Source organism: Manis pentadactyla, chromosome 4 (genome assembly GCF_030020395.1).
Source record: "Manis pentadactyla isolate mManPen7 chromosome 4, mManPen7.hap1, whole genome shotgun sequence".
Taxonomy (NCBI): Eukaryota; Metazoa; Chordata; class Mammalia; order Pholidota; family Manidae; genus Manis; species Manis pentadactyla.
This window is the reverse complement of record NC_080022.1, coordinates 174,663,128-174,674,439: the sequence shown is the minus strand read 5'-3', so window position 1 is coordinate 174,674,439 and position 11,312 is coordinate 174,663,128. Positions and strand designations below refer to the sequence as shown.

General features: G+C 42.2%; 1 protein-coding gene across 2 annotated transcripts in view; it reads right to left on the bottom strand.

Annotated features, from left to right (window-relative positions):
• Positions 1–4,885: 4,885 nt before the first annotated feature.
• The window catches only part of ITGB3 (integrin subunit beta 3), a 46,143-nt gene continuing 39,716 nt past the window's right edge, over positions 4,886–11,312 (bottom strand). Inside the window, exons 14-15 of one of the 2 annotated variants that reach the window (XM_036899833.2) lie at positions 9,228–9,394; positions 4,886–7,739 (exon numbers count right to left, since the gene is read on the bottom strand). In XM_036899833.2, coding sequence (XP_036755728.2) covers positions 7,674–7,739; positions 9,228–9,394 — 233 coding nt within the window. In that variant the 3' untranslated portion in view covers positions 4,886–7,673. The remainder of the gene's footprint in view (positions 7,740–9,227; positions 9,395–11,312) is intronic. The other variant, XM_036899834.2, reaches the window with a different exon arrangement.

The following is an 11,312-nucleotide window of genomic DNA, read 5'->3' as shown; positions in this document are numbered from 1 at the left end:
AGAAATTTGATTACATTAGCAAAGTCTTCTATTCCATGTAAGGTGACATGGTTCTATGACTGGTTCTGGGGATCAGGACATGGATATCTTTGGGTTGCAGGGAAGGGCAGGCAGTGATTTGTCTACCACACTGCGCCTCCATTCAAGAAGTGACATCTAGTCCCCTCCTCTTGGATATGGGCTGGATTTAGTGAGCTACTTACAATGAATAGAGTGTGGCAGGGGTGATGCTGTGCCGTGAAGGACCCTGCAGCTTCCTCCTTGCTCTCTCTTGGAGAACTCACTTGGGGAGGAGCCAGCTGCCATGCCACAGAACCTGCAAGATAATGTTGGTTGTGTTAAGCTGCTAACGTGTTGGGTACTTTGTTAGCAGTAATAGATAGGTCACGTCTTGATCCATGATGTCTGCTTAAAAGGGGAGGAGGCGTGCTCCCTCCCTTAAGTGACACTTGCTGGAAGTTGTCAGCACCTCCTTCATTTACACCTCACCGTCTATGAGATGGCCATGGCACACCTAGTTCAAGAGAGGCTAGAAAACAGTATTTATTCTGGGCAGCCATGTGCTCAACTAAAAATGAGAAGCTCTCATACTACGTGAGAAGGGGAAAGCAGATATGGGGGCTCAGTTAGCAATCTCTGTCACAGTGAGTGATTATAGAGGTCGGGAAAAGCAAAGTCTAGCATGCGTCCATCAATGTTTTCCCTTTCTCTTAACAAAGTATTTCCATGTGCCAGCAAATGGTATTTACACACCCATCTTTCTGACCTCTTCTAAGAATCATGACGATTGTATATGAGTCATGAGAAAACCCGACTGATATACTAGATAAAACACAATTAATTGTGAACCTTTTCCTTGCAAAGTTCTTCTTGATAAAGAGTAATTTACAATGGAATTTTTGTCTTAAATTTTCTGAATGTTGCTATCTAGATACTTATATTTTGTGTACATTGGTGGGTTTTCAGAAAACACACAACTTATGACACATGCTTCCCCCATGTGAGAGGTTGCAGAGACATTACTATGACAGCAGTTGCAAAGAACACAATCATGTTCTTGACCTATAATTTTCATTCTTGGGTAGTCACATTAAATGAATTATTAAAATTTTACTTAACAATATGGCTAACCCTGCTCACAAGCTCTTAAACTACCTGCTTGTGTGCTTTAGTCAATTTAAACAAAAATATATATTTCCAGAAATAGATTACAAAACCAAACAAATTATTTTTCAAGAGAAGTATTAAATAGCTTGTTTGCAAAGCATGATGTTGTTTCCTTACATCTGTGTGAAAAATGAGTGCATTGGAATTGCAAGAAAATCTGCTTATAATTGTTCCCAGTGGTCATTAGATGCCTGTTACTACAGAGTTCAGGCTATGGAGGCTGAGTTAAAGGATTACAAATATAATGTGACATATAGCTTTTCATTTTCCCATAAAGTGCTCCATTTAGTTATCAGTTACCATGATGTAAATAAAACAGTGTATGTCACAAAATTTTACCATAAAAGACCTCAGTGTTCACATAATCTTATGATGTCATGCACTGCACTGTGTTAAAAAAATGTACATTATGTAAGGAATGTAAGACTCAAAGGCAAAGACTATGTGTGTTCTATAAAGTACTTCAATCCTTACTGACGGTGCTCAAAAAATCTTAAATAGCAAAAAGCGAAGTGAAAAATTTTCAAATCTTATTCTGGCATCCTGTAAGATGATAATGTTAAAAATTAAAGATTTCAATCCCATCTTCCATGAATAATATTCTAAGAATATTGTCTTGCTTCAGCTTGGTACACATAAAAGGTTATCTTAAGTACCTGCCAAGTGTCATGTTAGTTGTTTTCTCCCTGTGATTCTCACCTGCTTCTTTTAGTTTTTCATTGGTATTTGTGGCTGTGAGTGAACCCAAGAAGCCTGTGATCACTTAACATGGAAAATGGATCAAAAGTAGATTTTCAATTTGTTTGTGGGTGGATGTTTGGTTTTCTTAATCTATCAGTCAAGGTTATGTTCTTAATCTTTTTTTTTTCCAAAACAACAGAAATTTATTTCTTACAGTTCTGGAGGCTGAAAGCTTAAGATCAGGTAGGGTGCCAGCATGGTAAAGGTCTGATGAAGATCCTCTTCTGGGTTGCAGATTCCCTGCTACTTGTTCTGTTCCCACATGGCCGAATGGGCTAGGGAGCTCTTTGAAACCTCCTTTAAAGGTGTACAATTCCAGTCCTGTGGGGTCATCGCTTCATGACCTAACAATCATTTCTAAGAGTTCTCACCTCCCAATGCCATCACCTTGGAGATTAGAATTCTAACATATGAATTATGGGGACACAAAAGCATTCAAATCATAGTATTTAAAGATCTGTGCCTTATTTTATTTGAGAGAGAAGGAATTGCTAACAGTAAAGCATGCCATTTTTTACTTTACTATCTAGGGTAAATAATCACCTTTTTATTTTTTTTATTTTGATATCATTAATGTACAATTACTTAAAGACCATTATGGTTACTAGACTCCTCCCATTATCAAGTCCACCCCACATACCCCATTATAGTCACTGTTCGCAGTGTAGTAAGATGCTATAGAATCATTACTTGTCTTCTCTGTGCTATACTGTCTTCCCCATGACCACCCCCCTACATTATGTGTGCTAATCATAATGCCCCATTTTCCCCCTTAGTCTTCCCCTCCCACCCATTCTCCCCAGTCCCTTTCCCTTTGGTAACTGTTAGTTCATTCTTGGGTTCTGTGAGTCTGCTGCTGTTTTGTTCCTTCAGTTTTTTTCTTTGTTCTTATACTCCACAGATGAGTGAAATCATTTGATACTTGTCTTTCTCTGCCTGGCTTATTTCACTGAGCATAATACCATCTAGCTCCATCCATGTTGTTGCAAATGGTAGGATTTGTTTTCTTCTTATGGCTGAATAATATTCCATTGTGTATATGTACCACATCTTCTTTATCCATTCATCTACCGATGGACACTTAGGTTGCTTCCATTTCTTGGCTATTGTAAATAGTGCAGCGATAAACATAGGGGTGCACATGTCTTTTTGAAACTGGGCTGCTGCATTCTTAGGGTAAATTCCTAGAAGTGGAATTCCTGGGTCAAATGGCATTTCTATTTTTAGTTTTTTGAGGAACCTCCATACTGCTTTCCACAGTGGTAGAACTAGTTCACATTCCCACCAGCAGTGTAGGAGGGTTCCCCTTTCTCCACATCCTTGCCAACATTTGTTGTTTGTCTTTTGGATGTTGGCCATCCTAACTGGTGTGAGGTGCTATCTCATTGTGGTTTTCATCTGCATTTCTCTGATGATTAGGATGTGGAGCATCTTTTCATGTGCCTGTTGACCATCTGAATTTCTTCTTTGGAGAAGTGTCTGTTCAGCTCCTCTGCCCATTTTTTAATTGGCTTATTTGCTTTTTGGTTGTTGAGGTGCATGAGCTCTTTATATAATTTGGATGTTAACCCCTTATCAGATATGTTATTTATGAATATATTCTCCCATACTGTAGGATGTCTTTTTGTTTTACTGATGGTGTCCTTTGCTGTACAGAAGCTTTTTAGTTTGATATAGTCCCACTTGTTCATGTTTGCTTTTGTTTCCCTTGCCTGGGGAGATATGTTCATAAAGAAGTTGCTCATGTCTATGTCAAGAGATTTTTGCCTATATTTTTTTCTAAGAGTTTTATGGTTTCATGTCTTACATTCAGGTCTTTGATCCATTCTGAGTTTACTTTTGTGTATGGGGTTAGACAATAATCCAGTTTCATTCTCTTACATGTAGCTGTCCAGTTTTGCCAACCCCAGCTGTTGAAGAGGCTGTCATTTCCCCCATTGTATATCCATGGCTCCTTTAGCATATATTAATTGACCATATATGCTTGAGTTTATATCTGGACTCTCTATTCTGTTCCACTGGTCTATGGGTCTGTTCTTGTGCCAGTACCAAATTGTCTTGATCACTGTGACTTTGTAGTAGAGCTTGAAGTCAGGGAGCATAATTCTGCCTGTTTTATTCTTCCTGTTCAGGATTGCTTTGGCTATTCGGGGTCTTTTGTCATTCCATATGAGTTTTAGCACTATTTGCTCTAGTTCATTCAAGAATGCTGTAGGTATTTTGATAGGAATTGCATTGAATCTGTAGATTGCTTTAGGCAGGATGGCCATTTTGACAATATTAATTCTTCCTAGCCATGAGTATAGGATGAATTTCCATTTATTCGTGTCCTCTTTAATTTCTCTTAATGTTCTTAATATTTTAAATAATTGAGCTGACTTACTGTAAAACTTCTTTCTAGGCCAGAAGGACAGGTGTGTGACTCTTTAAATTGGTTGTTCTCAAACTTGAGCATGCCATAGAACCTCCAGGAGGGCTTCTTAGAACAGAACACTGGACCCCACTCCCAGATTTCCTGATTCTGTAGTTCTGGAGTAAGGCCTGTGGATTTTCATTCCTAATAAGTTTCTCTGTGATACTGACACTGCTTGTCCTGGGGCCACACTTCTGAGATCCAATGACTTAAATAAAAGTTGGGCATTGAAATGGTCCTGTAAATAACTTCCCTTTGGGCCTTTATTGTCCCGATTTATGCTTCCTGCAAACAGACCCTCAGTGAAATCAGTAGTCTGTTCTATTGAGATTACTCCAATTTAAAAAAACAAAAAAAAACTCTAATCCTTAGAACAGTCATAACTTCCTCATTTTCGAATGTGATTAGAGTAAAGAAAAGCCCCAGGTTCAGGAGGTAACTTCGGTTCCCAGAGCGGTCAGCATTCTGTTACATTTGGAATTCTAAAATAATCATTTGTGAGGCAATGACTCTTATTCTTTTCACCCAAAGGAAACAGAAATAACTACACAGGAAGCACTGGGCAGCCTTAGGCCAAGTCTTTTTGGAAAGCATATTTAATTCACGGGTTGCACAAGTCCAACAGAGGAGATGGTTAGGAAATAAAAAGGCACTTAAGTAATTTCAACCAGGAATATTAAACAAGAAGTATCTTGAAATCATGGATAGTCTAGGCATATCTGAGAGGTAAAGAACAGACTCCTTATCGACAACTTGTCAGGGATGTTTCAGAGTTTCTCATTATTGTCCACAGACCCTGAGATTGAACATAAATTATCTCCAAAAGAACTGGGCACAAATAACCTCTTTGGGCTGTGTTGTCTAAAGCCAAAATACTATTTAGATGTCCACCCTACCTGATGCCAAAACTGACTGTCATTTGCTATCTCATGAACACAATTCCAGGTTCTCCCCACATGTAGACAAACAGTACTGGTCTTCAAGGCCTAGGAACCGCATTCCAGAAGTTCAGACAAGATTCTCACTGATTTTTTTCATCCTTTGGATTCAGGTTCTTCCTCCTTTGATATAGTTTCATCATATAAACCATCTTATTTCAGGAAAATATCCAGCTACTACTATAATGGATCCTTGTCTCATTATGTGAAGGTTATGGTTAGGGTCTAAACTTCTTGGATTCATTATCATCCCTCCTTCCTCCTTCTCCCATTTATTCCTCTCTGACATCACCATCCCCTACAGTAAAGGGCAATCCATGGCTGAGACAGGGCTTAGTCACTCATTAGTCTCCATCCCTAATTCCAAGGCTTATTCTCAGTGTTCACACATGAGTGCAGAACACACACTTCAGCTACTTGCATGGATTGACTCCCCTTCTCTAATACATGGATGCAAATATGTGCAAAATGAACTAAGAAATAATAACTAAGTGGAAGAAATAATAACTAAGTGGAACCTACATCAGAAGATGTAACTGCTCACAAACATTGGAGAAGGGATTCTGAGAGAGGACCAAATGAGGCTTTTTCACTGAGAAAGGTGATGGGGAATGACATTTTCTCCTGCCAAAGCCAGGATTCTCAGCGTTCCTGACTGAAAAAGTAAACAGTACCAGCATCCCATAGGACCCTGACTTCATGTGTGATACCAAAGGACACCCCATTACTTAGAATGTTGTTATTAAGAGAGACCTTCTAGACTGACTTGTCCATCATTTTTCAGACTAGAAAATTAAGCCCCAGGGAAAAGAAAGTGACTTGCCTTAGTTAAGGTTAAAGGTTCCTTAGCTTGCAACACTGAGGCCAGGACTTAGATTTTCTGATCATCTGACCATTGTCTATAGGTCCTTCCCTTTTTCTTGGGGAATGGGAAGTGGTTATTAATATTGGACTAATGTAAACACCAATGGAGTAACTGTTACGGCTAAGAAAAAGACAGCCCTTTCCCTCCTTCTCAGAAAAGGCTCAGCAGGCCCAGGGGTCCATCCCCACAGGATTTCAGGACGAGGCAGTCCTTGCAGACCCAGCAACTCAGCAGTAACTTGCTATGAATGGTGCCAAGTCGGGGTGTCTCTATTCAGCCTGAGTCAGTGTGGTTTTTTTTTACACTGTCCTTCTTCATCATCAAATAAAATTACAAATATAATGCCAGTGTGTTTATATATGTGTTCTTTAGATTAAGCAAGCCTCAAAAACAGTTTCAGGAGCCCCTATGAGAAAAATAAAATAAAATTGCACTTGTGGCCTCTCAGATTAAAGACTGAGTTAAAATGAGGTTGCACGGCCCATAGGAGAACAGACCTCCGGTACAGTTACGGCTGGCCCATCATTCCACCCAGCCACTCAGAGACCCATGGGAGTGACTCCTTCATGAAACACCCACGAGGTAGATAAATACAATCAGCCCCATGGATGGAATAGCACCCAGAAGCACAGAGATGGGCGTGTGGAGGTGCCTTGGACAAGGGGCAGGGAAGGTCTGGAGGGTGGGGCCAGACCTCTGCCTCTAACCACAACACTCCCTGGGAGGAAAAGCCTTTGGTCATTGGGGAAATTCCCGGTATGTAGCAAATACCTATAGCAGGGAGAGTGTGGAAGTAGGAGGTAAAGAGGTGGTGGTCTAAGGATGACACACTTCTTCTAAACGAACCTCTAGGGGAAGCTGCCAAAGAAGCAAATCTGAAGGGTCATGATCATGAACTGGTGAACCTGGCACATTCCTCCAGGCCATGCAAGACCACTGGGTGGCTGTGACATCTTCCCTCCCAACAGACCCAAGAATTAGGTGGCACGGCCTCCCCTCCTGAGAGAATCGTGCTGGGCTGAGGTGATGGCAAAAGGCCCAGGCAGCACTGATGGCCCAGCTCGCCCCTGACTTCCCCTCCCGCCTGAGGGAGGGGAGAGGAGATGAGGCCTAGAAGGCACAACAAGGCTGCAGTTCCTGCCACAGCAGCCGAGAGCCAGGCCCAAGAACCACAGACTCAGGGCAGGGTCACACTCCCTACCCTTCGCTCCAGGGAGGACGGCCCGAGAAGGAAAGCCAGCTGCCCACTGAGGTTCTGAACACCACCTGCTCAGCTACGCAGGCCACCTTTGGGTTAAGCAGGAAAGATCCCTGAAGGAGGCATGTTGAGGACAAAGGCTGAGGAACTCTGTTTATCTGGGACACATTCCCTGCCACGCAGCACACACACACACACAGGTGCACAGCGACCCACATACTGACATTCTTCCAACCCACCCACTCCCAGCCCCCAGCCCGCCCCACAGGTATCATTCCCTGTAAACACGACTGCAGAGACACCCACGGTCCTGGAAGAGTCTGACAGTGATCTGCAGGTGACTGCTCGTCATTAAGTGCCCCGGTAGGTGATGTTGGTGAAGGTGGACGTGGCCTCTTTATACAGTGGGTTGTTGGCCTGTGGAGAGAATGGAAAAGGCTCTTACAGTGAAGTCCCTCATTCTTGCCTACCCCCAAGGCTTGCATTTCATCTACGTTTACCCAAGACACCCTTCCCCTGGAGAGATCATCAGTGAACCACCTAATGCCCACTGTACTCACACACTCACTTTCAAGATGGGAAGGGATATGAAGTAAGAGGGCAGATAACGTGGAATGCCACCCTGCCACTGTTTCTAAGGGGTTAAATTCAGCCTGTCAACTTTCTGGTGATCTCAAAACATTTCAGAGTACCTTTTAGTCAATATCTCCTATTTTCTCTCTCTCCTGAATGCTCTCTTTTGCTCTTCTCCCCATTTCCCACACGGAGGGGTGTGGACAGGGAAGAGGAGTGTGGTAGGTGGTAGTTGGAACATATAGGACAACTTTTGCTCAAAAAATTCTTAAGTTGTTTTCATCTCTTCCCTTTAAGCACTACCCATAAACTGTCATGGCATTAGGAAAAAGCAAGACCCTCATTGTTTCCCACATTATTTCCTAACAAAAAGTGACAAATCCCATAAGATCTGGTAGTCCTTAGTGGTAGTTTCAAGAAATACAACACATTCTCATAAACCGCAGAGGTTCAGGATTTCTACATTGTATTAACAGAAACATCTCAGTTTCTTGGGACCCTTGGGTACAAAGGCTGAGTTCACCATCAAAGAGGAACAACTTTTCAGCCTACCCCTGGACATTCATAGAGTAAAACAGCCATTTGGGGGGGTCCAGAAAAAAGTGTTAAAATGTAAAAGATGAGCCGAAGGAGAATAGAGCAAAATTAAGTATATGAAAGTGTCTCAAAAAATGATTATTTGATTGAAGTTAATCAGAATAAACTGCAAGGAGTACATTTTTAAGAAGGTGATCTATCATAACCTAATTCCCTCCTACCCTCAGACAAGCTGCTTAACTTCTCTGGGCTCAGTTCCTTTATCTATAAAATGGGAATAAAAAAACCACATAGCATTGGTAGAGGGATGAAATAACTTAATACATAAAAGGCATTTAGAACAGTTCTTGGTACATGGTCAATTCTCAGTAAATATTAGCTAGCTATTATTATTTTTTCTGTATGTTTAATGCCTTGGACTTCATTAGTATATAGTGAATTCCATGCTCTCAGTGTAGGATTTCCACATTTGTCCCGTCTCCCTCAATTGGAAACTCCCTCAGTTTCGTTTTCACCTCTTCGCAGTGTTCAGAGCAAAGCTGGGCCCCCTCTGTGGTCTAGCAGTACTCACTGATGTGGCCTGTGCTCACCATGTGGTAGAGAGAGAATCGGGTAGTTTCCAGCAAGCATAAGGACAGTGGAATTGTTAGACTATCTCCCAATTTCCAGAACAGAGGCTAACTGGGAAACTATGGTACCGGCTGAACTTGGCCACCCTAAGCATCTGTTTCCGCTTCGGGCTCTTGAAACAATGTCTTAAGAAAATGCCCGGCCCTGCCTGGCCAAGCCTCTTACTGTGTCCCACTTTGCTCTGGCTCGCTCCTCCTCAAATTTAGCAAACTCCTTCCGGTCATGGATGGTGATGAGGAGCTTCCAGATGAGCAGGGTAGCAAGGCCGATGAGCAGAATGGCCCCCATCACCGAAAGCAGGACCACCAAGATATCAGGGCCCTTGGGACACTCTGTCAGGAGAGAGCACAGGGCAGGGTGCTTGTGAATGGAGTAGGACTCACTTGAACTGGCTATGAATAAGATCTTCTGGACAAAGTAATCAAGTTCTAGAAAATTCTCTGATGGAAACAGAACTTGGAAAATAAATCAATTAAATTTTAAAAGAAGGGAAGACCAATTTTTAGGACAGCAATAATCTGTCCTGAGTAGTTTAAATCAGTGGTTGTGAGCTGGTCTCCCACAGCAGAATCTAGCCTACTTGGTGTGAGTTCACACCAGTGTAAAAATTTGATTTTTTTGGAAACTTTGAATAAGGTGATTCTCTGCCCTAAAATTTCAGATTCATCTTCTTGTTTTAAAAACAAAAAAAGATCTAGAAACACTGAACCCATATTTCTACAGGGCAGCACCTGGCTCGTGGTGAGGAGCAGCCACCCCTTATAGATGGGATGTGTTTTCTAATTTCCTAAATTCTCATCACTCCCTCTTTTCTCCACTAAACAGAGGCAAAGTGTGGCTTGTCATTGAGTCTGTGTTACTTGGGGCTCTAGAGCCAGACTGCCTGCGTTTGAATCCTGGCTTACCACTTACTTTGCTATGAGACAAATTACTCAACCTTTCTGGGTGTCTGTTTCCTGCTTCTCCATCTTTAAAATGGAGAAAGTAATAGCACTGACTTAAAAAAAACTTGTTAGGAGAAATAGGTTAAATATGTTTAAAGATCTCAGTGCCCAGCACAGAGTCAGTGCTCAATAAATATCAGCTACCATTATTATTAATATTCTTGTTCTACTCCCTATTTTCACTAATTTATCTACCTAGCTCCAATAGGCATTTGAGTTTGTTACCCTGGTTCAGATCTTTATATCCCTAAGGACTGGGAACCTAATGATTTTTTTAGCATCCTAGAGACCAGGAGGTCTGCCAAACAAGACAATATTTAGGATTCCTTCCCAAAAAATTTAGTCATCTAAAATCCTAACCCTATGAGAGCCAACTTCCTGTTCAACTCCAGTCAACAACCAACACACACAGAGGTGCATCACCCCTCCGAGGGCCAAGCTGAATTTGCTGTGCAGAGCTCTGCTTCCCATAAAACACAGGGGCCTGATGGGTGACCTCACTCCAGTAACTTCTCAAGTGTTACGTAATTAGGTGTTTGTATATGTGAGTACTGATGAGTCTGGAGAGGAGGTCATATCTGCTTTCCACACTGTCTCCTACCTTCTTCTCTAAACATACACCCTATGCTTACCACACACTCCCCAAAAACAACAACCACCACCACAAACCCAAGCTGGCTATTTCCCAAACCACCAAATTATAACCTGTCTATAATAAAAAGAGTGTCTGGAGAGAGGCTGTGAGGTTTCAGTGTCTGAATTCCAAAGAGTGAAGAGCCCCAGTTCCTCTGGGAAAAGCAGTAAAGAATTGTCTGGAAGACTGAGGTAGGCCCACCCTCAAACCTCAAAGTGCAATCTCTTCAGCTTTGCACATCAGTATGGGCAGGACAGTTAGAATGCCAGGAGGTCTTCAGGGGGTAAAAATTGAAAGGGGTGGATGGCAGCCTTCTTGGAAGTGAAGGATAGGATCAGGTGGTCCCTAGAGAGCCTTCCCAGCCACAGTGATGAGGACCTATGGAAGGTGACCCAAGGTCAGGGGACACTGTGTAGGGTTAGCAGATTTGACAAAGAAAAGCACAGGAAGTCCAGATAAACAATGAATAACTTTCTAACATTAAGTATGTACTAAAGATTGCACAGGACATATTGTATTTTTTCAGGCAGCCCTATCAGGAACGATAAGGGGCCGGCTCGGGGGAACCCAGTCCTTGTGGGCTGAACCCCACTTAGGCAATGCCCAACCCTTTGGCAGTGCTCTCTTTACTGCCCTGCAGTGGCTCAGCCCTCCAAAAAGAGCATCTGCAAG